We start from the raw sequence: 21,978 nt of genomic DNA, 5'->3' as shown, positions 1-21,978 counted from the left end.
AATATATGTACACAACAAAATTTCTATATTATAAAAACTAATTTAGCACTTTTCATTTCTTTCTATTTATTTTCTTGTCATGTTATACTACTTGTTATATTTATATTTCATTCTCTGTTTTTACTCCCTTTTATCTCTTTCTTTCTCTAGGTGTGTTCATTAATCCTTTTCCTTCAAACAATGATATGATACAAATTCATCATTTGTTGTTTCTCGTGTGTCAAATCAGAATCATACATATATAAAACAGACATTAAATTATGTCGTTATAAATTATTACTTTATTCAATAATTTTGTATTAAATAAATTTAAAAGAAAATTATATATAATTAGTCAAGATTCTATAGACAAGATATTTTAAAAATAAGGTAACTTGACATGTACGTTTAATATAAAAGTTTTTATACTATCAACAAAATAATAATTTTTTTATAATTTTTAATATAGCTATTATAAAAGTTTAAATTTATTTTATATAATTGTTTGTGATTGAATGATAATGAAAAAAAACTGTATACTTATTGAATATATTCATTCTTATTTTTAAAGCAATTAAGAGTCTGTTTATTTTTAATTTACTTTAGAATTTAGAATATATTATATTTTAACCTTCTAAAATTTGTAAATAATCGTACTTTTACTTATCCACGTTAAATATATAAACACATCACTTCAAAAGTTTTATTTTTAGTAAAGACGTCAGTACAAAATATTCTTATTGAATTAGATACTCAAAGTGTAATTTAGCCAAACCATAGTTTTTTATTCTAATTGACGAGTCCTAGAAATTAAATTATTCCATTGAAGTAAGAAAGTCTTAAATTTTCTTCTAAAGTAAAAAATATAAGATTGCCAAATCCTTAGCTCCAATTCGTCGGATCCTGACCATTAAAAGTGGTTTCACATCAGCATTTTCTTTAATTATTTGATTGATTTGTCATTTGTGTGATTTAAACTCGCTTAAAAATTTAAGAATAACGTACTTGAAACAATCAGAGTTTAGGCGTTAGGCGATATTTCAATAATTCTTTTTTTATCGGTGCCAACTCCTTGCTTTCCAGAATCGTTGATATATTTTCTTTTTTTTTGGTACAATGATGAAAAATATAACTTAAGTGAATTGAATCTTGAGAGCTCACAAGATCAGAGTATGTCTTAAGCTCATTGAGTGCTTACAACTGATAATTAAATATCTCATAATTTTCAGTAAATGATACTAATATCTTTCGCGAGATGTTTAAATGATTATGTCATTTTTATTTTAAGAATTACACTTCTTTTTCTTGAAAGATTAATGTTACACGTAATCCATTTTAATGCGAATGAATTTATCAGTGATGATAAGCGATGATGAACGAATAGCTTTCCAAGATATTTTATCCTACAATTTTTAGGGTCGCTAATAGTTAATTTTAGACATTGTATTAAATATGTTTTGAATATTAATATTTATATTATCAATTGTGAAACTTTACACAAATTTTTAACTTTATCCTTTGAAATCCTAAAGTTAATATCTTGTCAACAATGCTGAAAGGTACAAAAAGAAAATAAAAAATGACCACAAAAAAGACTCTCATCCACGATAAAATAGACAAATTATATCTCATTAATCTCTCAGGAAAAAAAAGTGTAAAATAAAAAGTCAAAATTGGCTAAATTTTAAATTAACTCCGACATTTTTTATTTTTTTGTAAAATGAAAAAAAAGTTAAATAACAATTTATGCATTACATTTATAATGTGACTTTCATCTAACAACTTTATTTAATACAAAATCATTGGCATATTACATGATTTCAAGAAATCTTAAATATACCTCATACAAAAATCGAACGATAGCACTACTCTAAAAGTTCATAGTATAGCTAGGCTTCATTGACTTGTATATCTGGGCTTATTGTAATATAGTATTACTCTAAAACTTCATCAAAGAAAAAATCACAAATTCAGACTGCTCCAGTGATTTGTCTGCACATTCAGGTGTTCCATTTCCTAAATTCGAAGATTTGACTGTCTAATCTCTAAGCATTGCTTCGGCAGCCTCAAATCAAACGTGATAATAAACCTAAGCAGATAAATAGAAAACTACTATAAAAAAAATCAAGCTAATAGGATAGTTTAAGAAATCAAGCTAACGTCCATCAATAGCACAAACCAGATAAGAGAGAATCAAACTCTAGATTCTTGAAAAAAATATTCGTGCTTTCTGTAGTACAAAGCAAGAGCAAGAAATCCAATCTGAGTGTCAAAAGAACAAAATCTCGGTATGGGGTAGTGTTCATGCATTTGCAAATCGGTTAAACTAATCCAGACTCCAGAGACCGGACCGTAAAAGACCCAACATGAGAAATGTGTAACACGATTCACGTCCTAGACAACTAGGTATGGTCATACATAGCCTTCAACTGATATACAATCTTCAACAAGCCTTGTGTAGTATTTTGATAAATTATTATAACATTTTCTGTATTAATCATAGCTAAGGAGGGACATTGACTCTACCTTCATGTTGTTGTATGTAGGTCATTCCCTTCTCGACCGCCAGGTATCTCATCCACTTTTTGATTCACTGAAGATGAGGACTGCTTTTCTTCAACTGTAGGTGCCCTCTGGTCTCTATGAACAACTTCTGCAACAAGTGGTTCACTCGGGATGCATGGTCTCCAAATTATTTCGTTGCCCACATCCATAAGTGCAATGCCCTTGGTAGCCAAATCAGCCCTCATCTTATCACTTTTGGCGAAATCCTTATTAATCCTAGCTTGAGTTCGTTCTTCTATCAGATGTAGCACTTCATCTTCTGTCAGACCTGCTCTGTTCAATGCCTTATCTTTTAACTGATGCAGAACCTAATGAACAAATAACAATAATAATTGTTAAATATTCGCAATGGTTTTCCAAAACAGGCAATTAAGCTCGGGTTGATAAAATGAGTCACCTCGGCATAAGATTTAGAGGACAATAATCCTAGGACGTCCAAAACTTTTCCAACTTCTTTCTCCACTTCCAATAAGGATTGAATCAATTGCAACTGAGCTCTTTTCTGCATTTTCTTCTGGAAGATAGACAATATATTTCATGAATTACGGGCACATTTCCAACGCATGAAAATGCCTGTAGCACCCACGCATGCAATACAAGAAACTGGTCCCATTTACATACCTTCAACATCTTTAAAGAAGTGTTCACAAATTTTAAGGCCTCTTGGAGAGCACCAGTTAGTATCACTGGTGTCTGCAAGTCATCTGACATTTTTGTTTGAAACTCAACATTCAACTTCTTAATGCATTCCTTGGCAGCCTCATTAATTTGAGGTACCTTTTCATTCTTCTCAGTTTCCCCTTGAAGTAATGGTGATACAGCATCTTTACAATCTTGAAGAGTCTAACAACCAAAAGAAGAAGAAAAAAATCACTCTCATATCTATGGAAATCACAGTAGTAAAAAGAAGCTATTTTGAACAATATCCCTAGAGTAATGTCATCAATTAAACCTAACAATATTGCAGTATTGCAAACAGGTATCTTTAACTTTAATATTTTATGTCAATAGATCTAAATCATAGCAAAATTGTGGTAGAGTTGAGAAACTTTACTTTTGCCGCAAGTACCATCCAACCCTGATAAAAAAAATCTGCCTTTTATGTAATTCTACCTTTTCCTTTGTTTTACTTGTAAGTTATAACAAGTACACTGCAGAGACCAATAATTTCCCTTATAATATGACTCACAAGATCGTCCTTGCAACATTTGGACATTTAATATACATGGGGAATTTTCATCACATCACAGTAGTAAATATCTTCTTTCAAAAAAACTAAAGTAGAAGGAAAGATGTACTGGCAATTCTATATCCAAGACACAACATGCTTAATTTAAGCAGCAGTATTGGGATACAAAACTTCAGATCTATTCACAAAAAAACATTTGCACAGACATAACACCAAATAAAAACAATTTCAGATTACATAATGGCAAAACTCTGTCAACCCTGAGAGATGAACTCACCCATCAACTTTTAAGCAACAACACAGAATTCCTGATACAGGTATTTGGAGGCTGCTTACCTGAAATATATAGTAAATAGCATCTGATGAGTTCTCCAGCTGTGAGATTGAGTAATTTAGTGGAGATCTGTAATGGGCACTAATCAAAAAGTGCCTCAAAGCAAGTGGATGGTAACGCTCAGTGATCTGCAAGAAAAAATATCATGAAAGATATGCACAAGACATCTTGCAAGAGACTTCTACCATGCAAAACCTTATACAAATATCTAGAAAGAATTAAAAACCATCATTAACCAGAAGAATGGTGAAAAAGTTAGCTAAGGACTGACCTGGCGAATAGTGAAAAAGTTGCCTAAGGATTTTGACATCTTTTCATTGTTATTAGTGACATGCCCATTATGCATCCAATAACTGACATGGCTCTCATGGTCTGCAGCCCAGCTCTGTGCAATCTCATTTTCATGATGAGGAAAGATTAAATCAATTCCACCACCATGGATATCAAATTTATGAGTTAAATAACAAGCACTCATTGCACTGCATTCAATGTGCCACCCAGGTCTTCCAGGACCCCAAGGGCTGTCCCAGCTAGGCTCACCTGGTTTAGCAGCCTGCAATTATCATTATTAATATTATAAGAAATGTGAGAGATTTCAAATGTGACTAAAATATGTTAAAATAACTGGTAAAGGTTCTCGCACCTTCCACAATGCAAAATCAGCTGGGTGACGCTTTCTTGAGTCCACAGCTACTCGTTCTCCAGCTCTATTATGTTCTAGCCTTTGTCCAGATAGCATACCATAATTTGGGCATTTATCAACAGCATAGAAAACATCGCCATCAACTTCGTACGCATAGCCATTGCTGATAATCTGCAAAGTACATAATGATTGACCATCTTTTGAATTCTTAATTAATTCCTTAGAAGTTGGAACTAGAGGAAAACATACCACAACCAAATCCAAATGTTATATTGTAATTTTTCATGCTTCAACTTCAATGACACTTTTTACTGAAAATGACAAGCAGCCTCAATTAAATATGCTTCTTGTATCATTAATAAATAAAAATGGTAGATTGTTTCCACTTTGTCTTGTGTTTAAAATTCCTATGCAGATCTTTGAAAACAATAAATAAAATGAAAATAGTGACAGTTTATAATTATTAGACAAAATAGGGAAAAAACTATTTTCTCAAAGCAAAGAAGCCCTAAGTTTGTCATCATTTACAATCTCTTCTCATTGATGTATTTACTAGCAACAACATAATGGAGGCAGTCAATCAATGTAGATTGATCTGAAATCTGATTCAAATCCAATATAGCACCCATGGTTACATAAGAAATGTATTGAATCGATTCAATTGCAACTTCTAATATGGAATTCAAAGGTATCAAATAGGAAATGATACTCTGAATCATCAAACTATAATGAAATACATGATCAGCCAACATTTATCCAATTTGAAAAAGAGTAACAGTTGGAGATTGTGCGCAGCTTCTGAGCTTCATATCTCTCAATATTAACAAATTAAAACAGCCAGTCTTTTAACACTTTTGTTTTGCTTTCATAAGTCCTGCTCAATCTGAATATCTTTATTCACAAGTAAATGAGCTAAATCATCATTATAGGATACATTATACATTACATTGCTGGAAGATTGAAGAAGGAAAAATAGTTGGAGTAGCAGGGCAGGGTGAAGAGCATGAGGACAGAAAATCTAAATTCATTCTCACTACAACAGCAATGAATACTAGACAAGTTTTTTTTATAAAAAGCACAAGACATAGCATAATGTATACAGATAGTCTTATAAAATAAATGATATTTTAATTAACATGTTACAGGAAACATATAAACTCCAAATGCACTTGACAAAAAAGAAGTATTGACTAATATAAAACAGCATGGAAAAATGTCAATTGGAATTTAATTGAAACAAAAGTGGAGCAAAAGGCTTTTTTTAGCAGATTCCATTAGAAAAATTCAAACAAAAGCAAAACATAGCAATCTTATACCAAAAAAATTAAACCTGGGTTATCATGTCCTTTATCTCGTTAAGGTGTTCAGAAACACGAGGTTCCTTAGATGGTGTCTTGCACTGAAGATCAGCCATATCAGCATTGTATTCATCACAAAAACGGTTGCTCAACATCAATGGATCCTCCCCGGTCTCATTTGCTCGCTTTATTATCTGCAACAATTCTGATATTAGCAGTCTCTAGTAAGCACTAAAGAATCGTATAAGAAACTCATGTAGAATAATACACTTTCAAAGTCCATGTTTTCTAGGACAAATGAACTTGGTGAAACTTATATCCAAGGTTGTCAAAACCAAGATCCTACCTAGGATTGGAAATGGAGGGAAACTGTATGAATCATGATATGGTAACAAGAAACGTAAGACCCTACCTAAAAACAAAGTTATATTTAAACACGTATATATGCATATAAAATAACAGTTAAGAGAAATAACCTTCAAATCACAACATTTAATTTAACTTAAATTCAACATGCATAAGAAGGTCAAATACCAACTCATAAGTCTCGACCTCATATATGGAAGAGAACCACATAGCACAAACTATGTTGGTCTGGAACATGACCTGAGATTTGAACAGAGGCAGATGGATTTAGGACAGAGACAAAGGAAAATTGAGATCTGAGAGGAAGAGAGGAGAAATGCATGGGGGATTGAAGGGGCAGACAGTGAGGTGAGGGAGAGAGGAGAAATGAGGTAAAAAATGAAGAGGGTAGTGTGTTGCTTCTCCTGAGTCAAGCAGCCCAATTTGTCTCTGTTGCAGGTTCAGAACTCCTTCCAGTATGCTGATCCCATGAATTAATATGTTTGTCTGATAATCTTACTCCAATCCCGCCATACTACAATGCTATGTGGAGACAAAATTGAAGACGGTGAAATATGAAGGATCATGCAATCCTATGAGTAAAAAACATCACGATTTTGACAACAATGATTCCGACAGCGAGAGCTATCACAAAAACCAGCAGTGCTAAATATAGGCTCAAGTCAAACAAACAAGCAAAAGAAGACACTATCAACTTGAAGACCGACATTTGAGCTATTATCACAAAGGATGATGCCCCCAGACATGAAGCATGTAGAGATATGTACTGTGTATGGCTTATTTTAAAAGTTATGTCTACATAACATGGATTAAATCTACTACAGTGCATTTCAGTATCCAGATATAAACTTTTCAGTAGAAGATAATACTAAACAAAAGAAAAGATTTGATAGCAATTGAAAAACCTAAATAATCATTCCTCTATCATACAGTTGAATCACTTTGGCCAATGAATCCTAAAATCACAGACCACAAGACAGGGTAACAGGGGAGACTAGATCAAAGATTTTTATATTTTTGACTCCCAGATAATATTATTTAAAAACACTATTCACTACATATCCCCATTGAATGTTAAGCACTGATTTAATTTTCTAGAACAACAAGTCCAATTCATTTCTAAAAATATATTTTGACTCCCAAATAATATTATTTAAAAACATTATTCACTACATATCCCCATTGATTGTTAAGCACTAATTTGATTTTCTAGAACAACAAGTCCAATTCATTTCTAAAAAGACATTTCATATAACACGCATTTCTTACATGCTAAGGGTCAGTTAGGCATAGCATAAAAAACTTCGTACCCCATTGCCCAGAGGCTCTTCGCTATGCGAAGGTATGGGGGAGGGATGTTGTACGCAGCCTTACCCTTGTATATGCAAAGAGGCTGTTTCCGGATTCGAACCCATGACCAACAAGTCACCAAGGCACAACTTTACCGCTGCACCAGGGCTCGCCCTCAGTTAGGCATAGCATAATGCGACAAAAATAGAGTATTACACTAAATCCAATAATAGTATAGCACATGGACTGAATAACCATACAAGCCATTGGATTAAATTTAAAATTTTATTTAATAAATTTTGAAACACAAAAAAATCATTGGCTTATCAAATTATCTATCGAGCAATTAAAAAGACTCAACAAAAGAAAGAAACAAATCCAATATCTGTTAAATCAAATCTCAGTCATTGAGAGAAATAAAAGATGGGGTTCAATTCATAGATCAGTTTTGAATACAATTTTACAAATAAAATCAAGGAATGAATTTTTATTAACCCCATATTTACCTCCATACCAAGCTGACCATAAAAAGGAAAGATCATTAGAGAAATTCACAACATTTATTAGATAGGGAGCTGCCATATATTGACCTAGATATCAGTAATATATTCATAAACATGGGCAATACTCTATTTATTATAATAAGAACTACCTTGACATGATCTGCTAGATACTGGAAGCATTCAACCCATGTAGCCATCTCCAAATACATTTTGCTAAACTAGGAGACGCTACTGCTACTACATTAGTACATATGGGTTTATTAAATTAAGATGCTTTGATTAACACAAACCTCATTTCAATCGTTATGATAGTATATATCCTTACAGTTTCATATTCTAATCTTATATCATTCACAGGTCCAAATATGGACATGATATTGAAAGGATTAAACAGATGCAACTAGAATCATGTGAACAAAGAAGGATGAAAATTATTTTAAAAAGAAAAAAGGGATAAAGACGCAACGTTATGGTAGCAACCACACCAGCAGGTTAGAAATTGTATCCTTACCTTGTCATCAACATCAGTGAAATTCCGCACATATGTAATCTCATAGTCCAAGTGCTTAAGGTACCTACAACCAGAGTAGAAACCACATGTTAACTCCCAATCGTCACATCAACAATTTCAAATTCCAAATGCTCTGAGATAATATAATATCTAAAGGCAAGTAAATCTAATCTGGAGAATAATAACAAAGTGAGCCCAGTCAACGCATTATTTTATAGCCTTGAAGAAATGGGGGAATGAATGTGATGATGAGATGGTAAATGGTTACCTGAAGAGGATATCGAAGGAAACGGCGGCGCGAGCGTGACCGAGATGGCTGAAGTCGTAGGCAGTGACTCCGCAAACGTACATGGAAACCTTGCCGGGGACTTTGGTTTTGAAGATCTCTTTCTGCTGACTCATCGAATTGTAAATCCTGAATTCAGCTTGCTCCTCCGCCATTTCCAAGCTCACTCGCTTCGCACTTCCTTCACGCAGAATCTCTCTTTCACTTCACCTGTGAGTATGACCCGGTTCGCCCTAATTTTTGTTCTCTTTTCGCTTTTGCATAGAATATCTTAGGATCTTTTCAAATAATTAGGGTTTCTAATAATCAATTAAATCATTTTTAAAATAATTTAATTGATTCTCTACCAAAAAAAGATAATCTCATTTATCTGTTACTGACCTATACCGTTGTGTAATGCAGTTAGTGTCAGTGGATTGATCCAAATCCAGGTTTTTTTATCCGAAAGGGGTTTTTTTTGGTATTTTGCATATGGAGTGATTTCAAATTAATTAGTTGTGACTCGTGTCATGGCTCTCGGGTGAGACTCGTAACAATTATAAATAATTTTATGATTTTAGTATAATTTTTTTTATCACTTTTAAGTCAGAATTTTTTTTCTTTTACAATTTTAAAATTGAAATTTTTTTTAGAATTTTTATTAGTATTACAACTTAAAGTCCTAATATCTTTTCTTTTTAATAAAAGTTATAATCGTAAAACCTTTTTTTAATAAAATTTTTAAATTATTTTTTACAGTAATTTTGTTATTTTATTTTGTTTTATAATTTTTTTTAATTTGTAAAAAAATCATTTATTTAATTATCAAATAAATAATTTTAACTTTGTTATTAGTTCCATTTAATATGGTGTATATTTTTTTATGATTTTATTTAATGTTATATTTTTTAATATTTTATTATTTAAAATATATTATATCTTTTTAATATTTTTACATTTAAAAGTAGATATTGTAGAATAAGAAGATAACAAACACATATAAATCCAATCCAAACAAATTATCTAAATTTTAAATAAATAAAAATATTTAAATATGATAATATTAAAAAGATATAATATATTTTAAATAATAAAAATTAAAAAAATATATAACATATTAAATTAAACCATAAAAAATATGCATCATATTAAATAAAATTAATAACAAGTAAAATTAGAACTATTTATTTAATAATTAAATAAATAAATTGTTTTACCATTTTAAAAAATTAGAAAACAAAATAAAATAACAAAATTACTGTCAAAAAAATTTAAAAATTTTATCAAGAAAAAGCTTTTACAAAAAAGTTTATAACTTTTATTTTAAAAAAAAAAGAGTATTATGACTTTGAAGTCGTATGACCAAGAACAAAAAAGTTTTTATGACTTTGAAGTTGAAAACCAAAAAAAAGAAGTTACAACTTTAAAGTCTGCAATAATTTATACTAAAGTTGTAAAATTAGTTATAACTTTAATTTAAAAAAAAATAATAATAACACTTATTATGACTTACTCTCTTTTTCTGTGATTAATTTGAAATTAAACCTATCCACAAGTGTAAAATACCAAAAAGAAATACTCATTTCTAGTCAAAAAAACCTCAATCATATAATCCCATCCAAATTATATATTGTGAGTTAGATTGAATTATTGGATTTCATTGATTTTAATTTAATGAAATTGATTATATTTTGATTGAGTGATAGGTTTAAAGTTTTGAATCCGCTTAAAATCCAACTCAATCCATTCTAACACAAAATGTTATGTTTGTTTTATAATTATTGTTAACTTAGATATTTTGACTCAACCTGATACCTAGTCCAATTAAAATTGGATTAAAAAAAAATAGTTCAATTAAATTTATTTGAAATGGGTTAAAAAATAAATAAAATTCGATCTAACGAGCCGTTTACACCCTCAAGTAATTAGGGTTTTTTTCTCTGTTTTTATTTTTTCAATTAGCGGGGCATTTTTTTGTGTTAAGTAATTAGGGTTTTTTCTTTATATTGGCATTTTTTGGAATAGATTTGCTGAATAAAGAAAAACTTGTATTTGAAGAATTCATAAAAAAAAGTGTAATTGAGAAAATCTTTTTATTTCCTTAATTTTGTCCGATTTGAAATGCATTATTTTGTTTAATAAATATATTTATAAATAAGAATAAAAAATATTTTTATTTTTAAAATGAGATGATAAATGATTTACAATAAACTAAAATGTAAAAATTTATAGTTATTAAATTTTAAGTTTTAATTAAATAATTAATTATTTAATATTTCAATTTAACCAATTAATTTATCAATTTTTCATCAACTCTTAACTTCAAATTTATAGCTACTTTTTATCTTTTATCTTTCACTTAAATTATATGTTAACTTTTCCACACGCCTTATATCCTCCATTGGATTTTATTCAACTTTTATTGTTAATTATTGTAATTTCAATTGATGATTCTGTCCATTTTTAATGTTTATTTTATGTAGTTTGAGTAAGCACGTGAAAGAAAATTAATTTACCCATTTAACGTTTTTTAAATAAGAATATGGTCTACAAATTAATTGTTAAATATATTTAGAAATTTAAAAAATTTATATAAAATATAAAAAAAACCCTATAATGTTTAAATCATAAATATTTTATATACATAACTATTTAGAGAAAACTTTCAAATACTTTAAAATAGAAAAATAATTATAATTATACTATATACAATATCTTTTTTGTGGAAATATATATATATATATATATATATATAATACCTATTATTTATTACAATATACAAAATTGAGGACTTATTGGCATAATTTGATGATGTTTGGAAGGTGGATAATGATGCTCTTTTTTGGGTGGGGAACATCATTCTAAAATTATCAGATACTATTGTCTTTGTTTTATTGCCAAAGGTAGAACCCCACAAAATTTAAGGTAGATCAGATTGTGCAACGTTATTCTAGAGTTGATAATTCATAATTGATATAGGTGCCTGCTAATCGTATGTATGCTCATCTTTCTGGATTAATTATGGGTCACCCCAAAGCAGCTTTATAATTATGGCAGAGGAACAACAGATAATTGTCCAAGAATTGTTCACTACATGAACAAGAACAAAAGGTAAGCCAGGATTAAATTGGATAGTGCAAGTGTGCAACTTATATTGAACTTTCATTTCTTCGTCTTCTTTTTCTCACTATGGAATGTGAATAAACTGGATAGCTAGCTTCTCTCCTAGGGGGCTTGAGACAGGGAGATATCCTCTAACCCCACCTTTCTGTATTATGCATGGAAATGTTGACACTGTTTATTCAAGAAAAGGTTAGTGAAGGGTTATGGTGGCTTGCTAGTATCTCTAACGATGGTTCTATTCTATTTCTTACTTGTTTGTTAACGTGGATAATGTTCCTAGATGTAAATGTGCCAAGTTTGAATCAATTTGTTCAATTCATTATACAACTAATATAAGAAAATATTTAGGTTTAGCTATTGTTTCAGGTAGGATGAAAATGAATGGTTTAACTTTATTATTGAGAAGATGGACTTCTCTGCTTTCAGGTTGGAAGGGGAGAATACTTTAGCTACATTAGTTTTCTTCTATACTTTTTATTCAATGCAAAACTTATGTATTACAACTGGGACGTCATTGATACGTCTATTCGGAAGTTTACTTGGAGAAATAATGATAACACCCAATTTAGTTGGAACTTGGTCAATAATTGGGATATGTTGACTTAATCAAGAAAAAGAGGGGGCTTGACCAGTTGACCAGGACTTGTAATGTTTCCCTCCTGGCAAACATGTTTGGAATTTGTTGGTCTAAACAGGACAAATTATGGGTTCATATGTTATCTTAATTAAAGAATTCTCACATTTTCAACACAGCAGCCTCTCCCAATGCATCTTGATTCTTATGTTTGGAAATCTGTAGTTAAAGATAACAACATTTAAAGAACAGCTTCTGTATCCATGAGAGTAGAGATGATGTTGTTTCCTTTTGGTAGGACAAATGGGTTGACATGGGCCAACTTTGCACTTAGATATATACAGAACATTGACTTGAGGGTAAAGGGTGTTTTTCTTTGATGCCTCTTAGCATTTTGACAATTAATTCGCCTCAAATCAAAATGCTTGCGAATTTTTGTTGACGAGGGTGGAGATGAATGATGATGGATGAAGATACCATGGTTTGGGGTATTTCCTTTTTTTAAAAAAAAAATGGGTAGAATAGTTATACTGAGGTTAGAATCTTTAACATCATATAGATATGTGCATCCTCTAAAAGCGCGCAGGTATAATTTCCTTCATAACCTTGAGTTTACGTGTCAAAATATAAGGACTTTCTCGGGCTTTATTGGTACTGTTTTGCTTTGGTCTTATAGGCTGAGTTAAATTTCATGGGTTGTCAATGAGATGGAATACAGCAGTGATTCTCAGCTTGTTAAACAAGGAGTTGATTCATTCCACTATCTTGCTCCTTTGATTAGAATCAGGCAGCTACTTGCTTGCATAAGACTAGAATATTCTTCTTTGGAAAGTAACAATTGCACGGATTGGTTATCCAAGCACAGATCAGATGGCAGGTGTGGGATGCTTTCCCAACATCTGGTTTCTCTGTTTTCTTTATTCTTATGTAGCACCAAAAAAAAAAAAAGATATAGCGAATAAAGTAATCATATAAGAAAACTTAACACCAAACTTTAACTCAAAATAAGATCTAGATTTATAGATTTTCTCTTCATTTATATGATGCTTAATTTTTTCTTTTTCTTAACGTGAGACTTCACTTCAGACTTGTACTGCAACTAAATGAACTTAAGGTTCGCCACCATATGGATCATATTGATACTTGTTCTCTATGTCTCGAGGAATGTGAAAGTTTGGAGCATGCTCTTAGCGACTGCAAATGGACGAAGCAGGTTTGGATGGCGTTTAATATCCATAATAACTCCTTGTTCTTTCAAAAGGAAATTATTAATTGGCTTCATGTGAACATCTGTGGTAGTAAACATGCTTTTGATACTACATGGAGCATTGTCTTTGGTGTGATTCTTGATCGTGTTTGGTGGAGACGGAATGAATTCGTATTCCGAAATAAATGGACGAGTTCGGAAGGTGTTGTTGGGAGTGTTTTGGCTCTGACAGAAGATATTATTAGGAGTAAGGAATGCCATAAGATTTTATCTCATGATGATTATCATGATTACAGTGTTAATAGTGGAGGAAGGAAACCAATATGCTGATCTATTTGCTAAGATTTCAGATACCAAAGCTAAGTTCCAAGATTGTCGGATCCTGCATATTCTGAGGGAGCAAAACAAGATAGCAGATAATTGCTTTTATAGTACTATGGAGGATGATGATGATGATGTAGTTATCTCATTGTTGAGTATTAATTAATTGTAGCTTGGGTCTTTGGCAATTCAGCAATAAATAAATAAATAAATAAATATTGTGAGGAATTGCTCGCACAATGGTGAATGTGCATCCGCCGCCAGTGCAATAGAGCATAGCTAGCCAACACGAGTTATTACTAATAAGTAGTAGTCTTCTTTTAAAAACAAAAATAAAGAATAAAACAATCAAAATAAGTTGCACCAAAGATCGATCACATGACTCTGATTAGTCAATTTGTTTGTCTACACGCTGATAATAAAAGACATGCTTGTCTACTCAAGAAGGTTTCACAGATAAATTTATAAGTTCATCGTGAAAATGGAGCGAGAGTTGTATCTTTACCAAGTATATAAAATATCGCCCACTCCAAGTATGCAAGTCAGCAATAAATTTCACCACAATTAAGAGAGTTTAATTATCACAAATTATCAATGTAAAAATTATTTTTAAAGTAATAATTATAAAAATAATAAACTTACAACACATGATATGTAACTAAATGATAATATAAAATAAATTTATGTACCAGTGGTTAATATTGAAAGAAAAAAGGAAATAAAAAATAAAAAGAAGATAAAAATAAGATAAAAAGAAGTGTTTTTTTGGTCAAACTCCAGTTGCTTTTCCTGTTTATGTGATATAGCGTAAACAAAGTAATTGTGGACTTTCCCTTAACGAACGATTCTTCCTTTGTTGAGATAGAGTCGACAAATTAAGCTAAGGAACCACCATCTGATTTAATGTATGACGTGAATCCTATATATTTAATAGATGGCGTGATGCTAATTTATTATTTAATAAAAGTTTTCATAAATAAAAGATGCCAAAAAATATGTTTATTTTAAGAAATAATTTAATTAAAAAAGCAGTAGAGGTTTGATATTATTTTGCAACAAAAATACTAGTAAAATTACTTACTGAATTTTCTTATAGATTTATTTGCAGAATTACTTGTGGTTTTTTTCTAAGAAAGTTATTTGCATTTTTTTTTCATGGAAACGTTTTTTGAAACACTAATTTTCTACCAACAGTGTTGCTGCAAAAATTAATATACTCACTGTAGAAAAAATCTGCAACAAATTTTAAGTGGATTTCAAAATCCATAAGTAACTAATTGAAGATATTACTTGGAAATCAAAATACACACGCAATTAGAAAAAATCTAGTAATATTTTCATTTTTTATATCGTGATAATAGATTTTTTTGTCACTTATAATCTTAGGTTATATTAAATAAAACTAGTTGAAAAGTTATAAGTTTTCGATAAAATTAATTGTTGAAGTAATTAAAAAATATAAATGTAATAAAAAATAATATAATTATAATTTATTTAAAAAAGATAATTACGAAATTAGATCAATATATTGAGTATATAAATTTAAAAAATATAAAAAATTAGAAGATAGAAGCTAAAAGTTAATATTTTAAAAATATTACTTCAAGTAGTTTTTAAAAAAATGTTAAAAATTACTAAAAAGTTACTTAAAAAATTATTTATCAAATAATTAAACAAATTTTTCACCTAATAAAAAAAATTAAAAACTAATTCAAATAGCTTAACCTTAATGTAAGCAAAGTCAATAATAAGTATTAGTGAAGGAAGATTAAGAAAAACCTTAAAAAAGTTATTATTTAACATTCATAATGTAATGTTTGGAATTTACATTCTTTCACATCGATCCTTCATTATTCTCATTCATAGTTTGTAATTGCATCACGATATCCCCATACTCAATATGAGAGAGCTAATCCTAATCGCCTATGAATATTTTCGGTGGAAGGTGGATTGCATAGACACATTCCATTTGCACAAGTACATTAACTCTTTCCAGATATTGAGTGTCGCGCTTCAGGATTTACTCATATCTTCATGCACACAAAGAATACATGATCATAAGAACAACTTTGTATTCAAGATATGAAAGAAATTTGGTTGAGGGAAAAAATCACTACCGAATGTATAGGAGGAAATTGACTCTCTTTTTTTTAAGCTCAATATTAATAACATTAGTAAATATTTATTTGTTTCAATTTAAATATTAATAAATAAAAAATATCAAATTAATATAAAGATTAGTAAATAGTATATAGAATATGTACAATAAAATATACCAAAAAATTCGTCCGCCAGACTTTCTTGTAGAATCCATCTTGTCATACAACATGATCTTCAAAGAATATGTGTGTCAAAAAAATCATGAAACTATTTATAAGATATAAATAAATATTTTACAAATGAAGTTTTCACCGTTAAAGTCCATTCATTCATAATCTTTATTAAATATATATTTTAAAGTTCATCATTTATCATCTATATTAAATATATACTAATATTAAAGTCCATTCATTTATTATACACACTAGTTATTACAAACTTGACGATTCACTTATTATGTTATCAACTTTTTTATTGAAAGACTCACTAGTAAAATACATACTGAAAAACACGCTAACTGATAAAACTGCTCCTAGTCCATTTCGGATAAATTTCAACTTGACCATGTCAATAATCATTTGTCAACACACACTGTGTTAGCAAATTGCAATGATGTTAACAAAAGATATTTTCTTTTGCGCCTTCAATTTAATTTTGTGAATGTATTTTTTTATAAAAAAAATAATATGACAATATTTTAGATATTTAAGGAAATTATTTAATCAGTGATCAAAATGTAACTATAAATGACCAACATGAGAGTTTACTCTATTTTAAAATATATAATTGTACTAAGTGCAATTTCAACTAATTCTAATATTTCTAAGACTTTTCACACTGCATAATCATTTTTCTCAAAATTATATCTCATAATAAGATGACATAATTTTAACGAATGGGATATATTATATGTACGTAGTTGATTCACACTTTCGCACTTGCTTTGATCTCAAACTATGGGGTTAACTAATTAAATTAACCATTTAACCTTGAAAAAAAAAGGACTTAAGAGTTGAAAGTTCATGCTCGTGGAGTCGTGGGTGAACAAAAGTATAATCTAGCATGGATTTTTGTACAAGGAGAAATCGATCAAGTTTGATACATGCCTTGATCTTGATCTACAAACCATATAGACTAATTAATAATTAATAGTCTTGTTGTTTAACTATAGTAATTTATATTTTTTTACTTTGATTATATTATTTTAACCTTTTTTTTTCAAAATATATATTGACTTCAATTAGATTTTTTTTATATAACTTTTAATTTGTATTTAGTTTTGAGTTAAATTTGAAATTTGAACAGGATCTTGGACATCTTCTAGTTTAATTCCATCAATTTTAAACTCGATATGAGCTCATCAGTCAATCTTATAAAGTTGTAGGTGAAAGAGGTTTCAACTAAAGGGACATTTGAAATCGATTGAAGAATGAGTATAAAGGGACATCACCTCCTTTTTCCCTCTCAAGGTAACTAGGTAAGCAGATTGTAATGATATCCGGCAAATTTATCAAGTGGAAGTAATTTTTGTTCAGAATTACTTATTGAAGGTCGTTTTAAATTATTATTTATTTTTTAATAAGTCGTAATATGTGTTTTGATTTTTACATTGAAAGTTGTAACATTCCTTATTTCTATTTTTTATATTTTGTCTTGACCGATGTGTAACATTTTTTTTAACTTATGACTTCTAAGTGGTAGTATTTTTTTTTACCACTTTAAAGTGCTAGAGGTTTTTTTTACAACTTTAAAACAGTAAAGTTTTCTTTTTTACGTTAATTTTTTTTAAAAATTATAATTTTTTTAATTTAATTATTTAATATATATATATATATATATATATATATATGTTTTTTACTTTTTACTTTTATTTAATATTTTGTATATATATTTTTATGTTTTTAATATTTTTTAACATTGTTTTATTTAATATATTTTTTATATTTAATATTTTTATTAATGTTAAGGAATTTTATTTTTTTTAAATGGAAAAAATAATGTAAAATACTTAAATTTAAAAAGACTTAAATTTAAATAAAAATATTAATTCTTCTTGTTACTAATACTAAATTATAATTTATGAAATAATATTAATTTTATTTTATAAATTATTTTAATATTAGCAACATAAAATAATTTCATAATAAAAATAGTTGTTAAAATAAAAACAACATAATATATTAATATAAAATAAACTATACAAATGAAAGAGAAACATAAAAAGTAGAAATAATATTAGTTATCTACTTATTTGTATGTACACTTACTATGATTATATCATTCACTCCTTCACAATGAGCATGTATGAAATCAAGTTTTAATTTATACAATAAACTTAATATTATTTCATAAATTATAAGTTAATATTAGTGACAAAATATTTTAATATTTTTATTTAATTTAAAGTCTTTCTAAATTTTATTATTTTTCGTTATTTTTTTTCATTTACAAAACAAATAAAATTCTTTAACTTTAGTAAAAAATATATATATAATATTAAATATACAAAATATATTAAATAAAATAGTATTCAAAAAATATATTAAATATATCAAATAAAAAATATTCAAAATATATATAACATATTCAATAAAATCATATAAAAATATAAAATAAAACTTAAAAAGTAAAAAAAAACATTTATTTATTAAATTAAAAAAATTACAATTAAAAAAGTAATGTAAATAAAAAAAAAATTATGACTTTAAAGTTGTAAAAAAAAATTTACGATTTTAAAATCATAAAAATACCTTTATGACTTTAAAGTTGTAAATATATATACACTAGGACTCAAAAATGATAAATTAAAAAAAATAAAGTCATACAAATTTTATAATTTTAATTTTAAAAAATTATAATAAATATTATGACTTTTAATATTAATTAAAATCATAACATTGATTACGACTTATCATCTCATAATCGATGATAACTAAAAAATGACTACATGGTAATTTCAACAAAAAAAAAAAAATTACCCCAATCTGATAAATTGGCCATGATATCTCCCTTTCTTGGTAAAGTGGTCCCCGGTGGGCTGGCAATGCTCAGCAAATGAGACTATCCTTATGAATTTTACTATCTACTCCTTATTTTCATTTTCTTTTATGTTTGCTTTCCTTTCAAGAATCAAGCTAACCAAATAATTTGGTTAGATCTTCTCTAAATGAAAACCAAGTGGACATATAAATATAATATGGCTACAAAACAATGTGATAACAAGTTGTGGATTCCTTCGTTTGCTCCGATTCATATTATTATTTAGAAGGCAAAAGTTAGGCGACAATGATATTTAAACACAATCCCCAACCCCCCCTCAAAGAAAAAAGAAGAACAACTAACGTAATAAAACCGTTATCATATATATGCCATCAGTTTGCGGATGCAAGTCTCCATTCATTCTGTCTCCTTTGAAAGAGATTTTTCAAAATAGATCTTAAATATTTTTACATAATAATGCATGATATGATATATTGTCCTTATGCAATTTAATTACAAAAGGCTTTAGAATGTATGCATGAGAAACATGAATTTATATTCTATATTTTGGTATGATCTTATATAGAGGAAATCTTCAGTCTGTGATACTATCTTAATTTAAACCCGTAAAATATACATTCTCTCATTTTACTGCCTAGGTTTGTCCTACAATAATACTTACTAAATTGGTAATAAAACAATAATTTTATAATCAAGTAAAATAAAAAGAAAAATCCTTCGTTAGGATATCTTTTTTTTTTTGTGAAGATATTCTATTATTCTAGTAACTCAATTTTTAATTTTTGAGATTCTTAAATGGAATTCACTTTTACCGTTTATTCACGTCCACTTTTTATAATTTTAGTAACTTGTCTCTTCATTCTCATAACACTAAAATTTTTACTAAATAAGTCTAACAAATAACTTTACATTTTTAAATTTTATTACTATTTCATAAAAATATATATACGTGAGCCTGACAAAATTTGTAAGGACCAACACGTGTATAAACATTTTTTATTTGCTGAAAGCAAGATATTTCCAAAAACTTCGAGACTAATTTAAGGCGTAAAAATAATTAAAGCAAGCTTTATCTTTTTGAATAAAGTCATATTTTCTTTATGCATGGCAAAAAAATTAAACTTATGCTTAAAAAATTTAATTATTTATCAACTTTATTGGACCTTATTTGTTATGTAAACACTTGTTGTTTCATGATTGTTCTACCAAAAACATACTCCAATGACCATTTCTTAATAAGAATCAATGTTTAATAAGTTTTCACCATATGAACACCTTGTTTGAGATGCCATTAGACACAAATAAATAATTCGTCCCACATAGCTCATCTTTAATAATAAAAAAAGTCTAATGCCGATATTTATTGTTCAGTGAAGTGATATAATTAAGTTATTTATTTTAATGATTAATATATTTCGATAATTCAAAGAATTTATTGTAAATTAACCAAGTAAATAACCATCACTCCCGTCATGGGAAAAAAAAATAAAGTAAGCAGAGGTCTTTCCTTTAATTTTTCTTGAAGCTTACGGCGAAATTCATTGCGTCCCGAAGTCTTCAGCGAACAATTGAAAAATACAAAAACAAAACTGATTAAGCGGTGCCGCACAGAGATGAATGTGAAGAAGAGATATAAGGATTCTGACTCTGCATTCTCATCTGCTGGTAGAAAGTCTCAATGAACCTCTCTGCCTTCTCGTCAACTGAATCATACAAATCCTCTGCTTCTATGAACCCATCTTCAATTTCGAAGTTCCCACTTGGCAGAGCCTCTTCACTTCCCTCTACTTTGAAGAAAACACAAATCTCGGTGCCCTCTATTCTTAAACTGGTTTCGATGAATGAGGGGAGTGCTTGAAGCGGAGAACTGGTACTCCCCATAGTCATAATGCCTCAGCAGCTTCAACTCCTCCCGCTTCCTTAATTTCTTGAGGAATGGGAAGAGCTTCGGGATAATGGGTTTTCTCAATTTGTGGATGAGAAGAGAGACTTTGAGGAAAATGGGTGATCTTTTTCTGGGCATTTTTGGGAGGAGATTGAGAGGCATGGTACTGAAGAGGTGAAAGAGTGTTCGGTTGTGTTTTCTATTGAAGGAATGTGCAAAACTAGCCGTTGAACCTCTCATGCTCGTGGCTAACCACCCTTTCCCTCCAAAATACTACTAACTTTTTCGTTTGAGTTACTTTCACTTCACCTCTGCATATTTTTTCTATGACCTGCTGGGCTAAGGCGTATTTTGTGATTAAAATTCACGATACACTTGTGTTAATAATTATATATTAGTATTTTGGTGTGTGTGTACTACATAGGATAAATATTTGATTTTATATTATTAAAATTTATAATGAATTAATGTTTTAATCTATACATTTTATTATCATTAAAAATCATAATACGTAAATTATGTTTTTATTTACAATGAACAATTTAAATTGTGATATATAATTATTTTTAATTATTGATATATTGAAAGATAATATTTGATATATTTAAAAGAAGGTTGAATTTAATTTAGAGATCGAAATAAAAGGAAAAGTATTAAGCATACAGGTAAAGATTAGTTTGAAATGGATGAAAAGGAAAATTTTATTAGTTGCAATGGAACTTTGCGAAATGTACATTCAAATGAAAGAAAAGATAAAATATTGTTGAGAAATGAGAATAACGAATCAATAGATAACAAGAACAATGAGATTCTTACTCTTGAAGT

The 21,978-nt window shown here is 28.9% G+C and overlaps 1 protein-coding gene across 2 annotated transcripts; it reads right to left on the bottom strand.

Annotated features, from left to right (window-relative positions):
- Positions 1 to 1,711: 1,711 nt before the first annotated feature.
- On the bottom strand, positions 1,712 to 9,355 carry LOC114403209 (cysteine--tRNA ligase 2, cytoplasmic-like). Of its 2 annotated transcripts, XM_028366017.1 has the most exons (10): positions 8,947 to 9,119; positions 8,679 to 8,742; positions 6,041 to 6,202; positions 4,711 to 4,881; positions 4,339 to 4,620; positions 4,070 to 4,195; positions 3,166 to 3,387; positions 2,942 to 3,058; positions 2,506 to 2,852; positions 1,712 to 2,068 (listed from the first exon to the last, which is right to left on the bottom strand). In XM_028366017.1, exons 1-9 carry the CDS (start codon positions 9,117 to 9,119, stop codon positions 2,508 to 2,510), a joined length of 1,662 nt encoding a protein of 553 aa, XP_028221818.1. In that variant the 3' UTR covers positions 1,712 to 2,068; positions 2,506 to 2,507. The 2 variants fall into 2 exon arrangements, with proteins under 2 accessions (XP_028221818.1, XP_028221819.1); XM_028366018.1 differs by lacking the exon at positions 1,712 to 2,068 and having other exon boundaries at positions 2,149 to 2,852; positions 8,947 to 9,355.
- Between the last annotated feature and the right edge of the window lie 12,623 nt (positions 9,356 to 21,978).

The sequence above is a fragment of the Glycine soja genome, chromosome 20 (genome assembly GCF_004193775.1).
Source record: "Glycine soja cultivar W05 chromosome 20, ASM419377v2, whole genome shotgun sequence".
Lineage (NCBI taxonomy): Eukaryota > Viridiplantae > Streptophyta > Magnoliopsida > Fabales > Fabaceae > Glycine > Glycine soja.
This window is presented reverse-complemented; position numbering and strand designations above follow the sequence as displayed.

Bases quoted from the DNA above. Each gene is read 5' to 3' on its own strand.
- LOC114403209 (XM_028366018.1), bottom strand. From the start codon at position 9,119: ATGGCGGAGGAGCAAGCTGAATTCAGGATTTACAATTCGATGAGTCAG. The intron at 4,196-4,338 runs GTCAGTCCTTAG...TTTTTCTTGCAG, and splicing joins ACTTTTTCACTATTCGCCAG to ATCACTGAGCGTTACCATCC. The intron at 3,059-3,165 runs GTATGTAAATGG...TCTATCTTCCAG, and splicing joins CTTCTTTAAAGATGTTGAAG to AAGAAAATGCAGAAAAGAGC.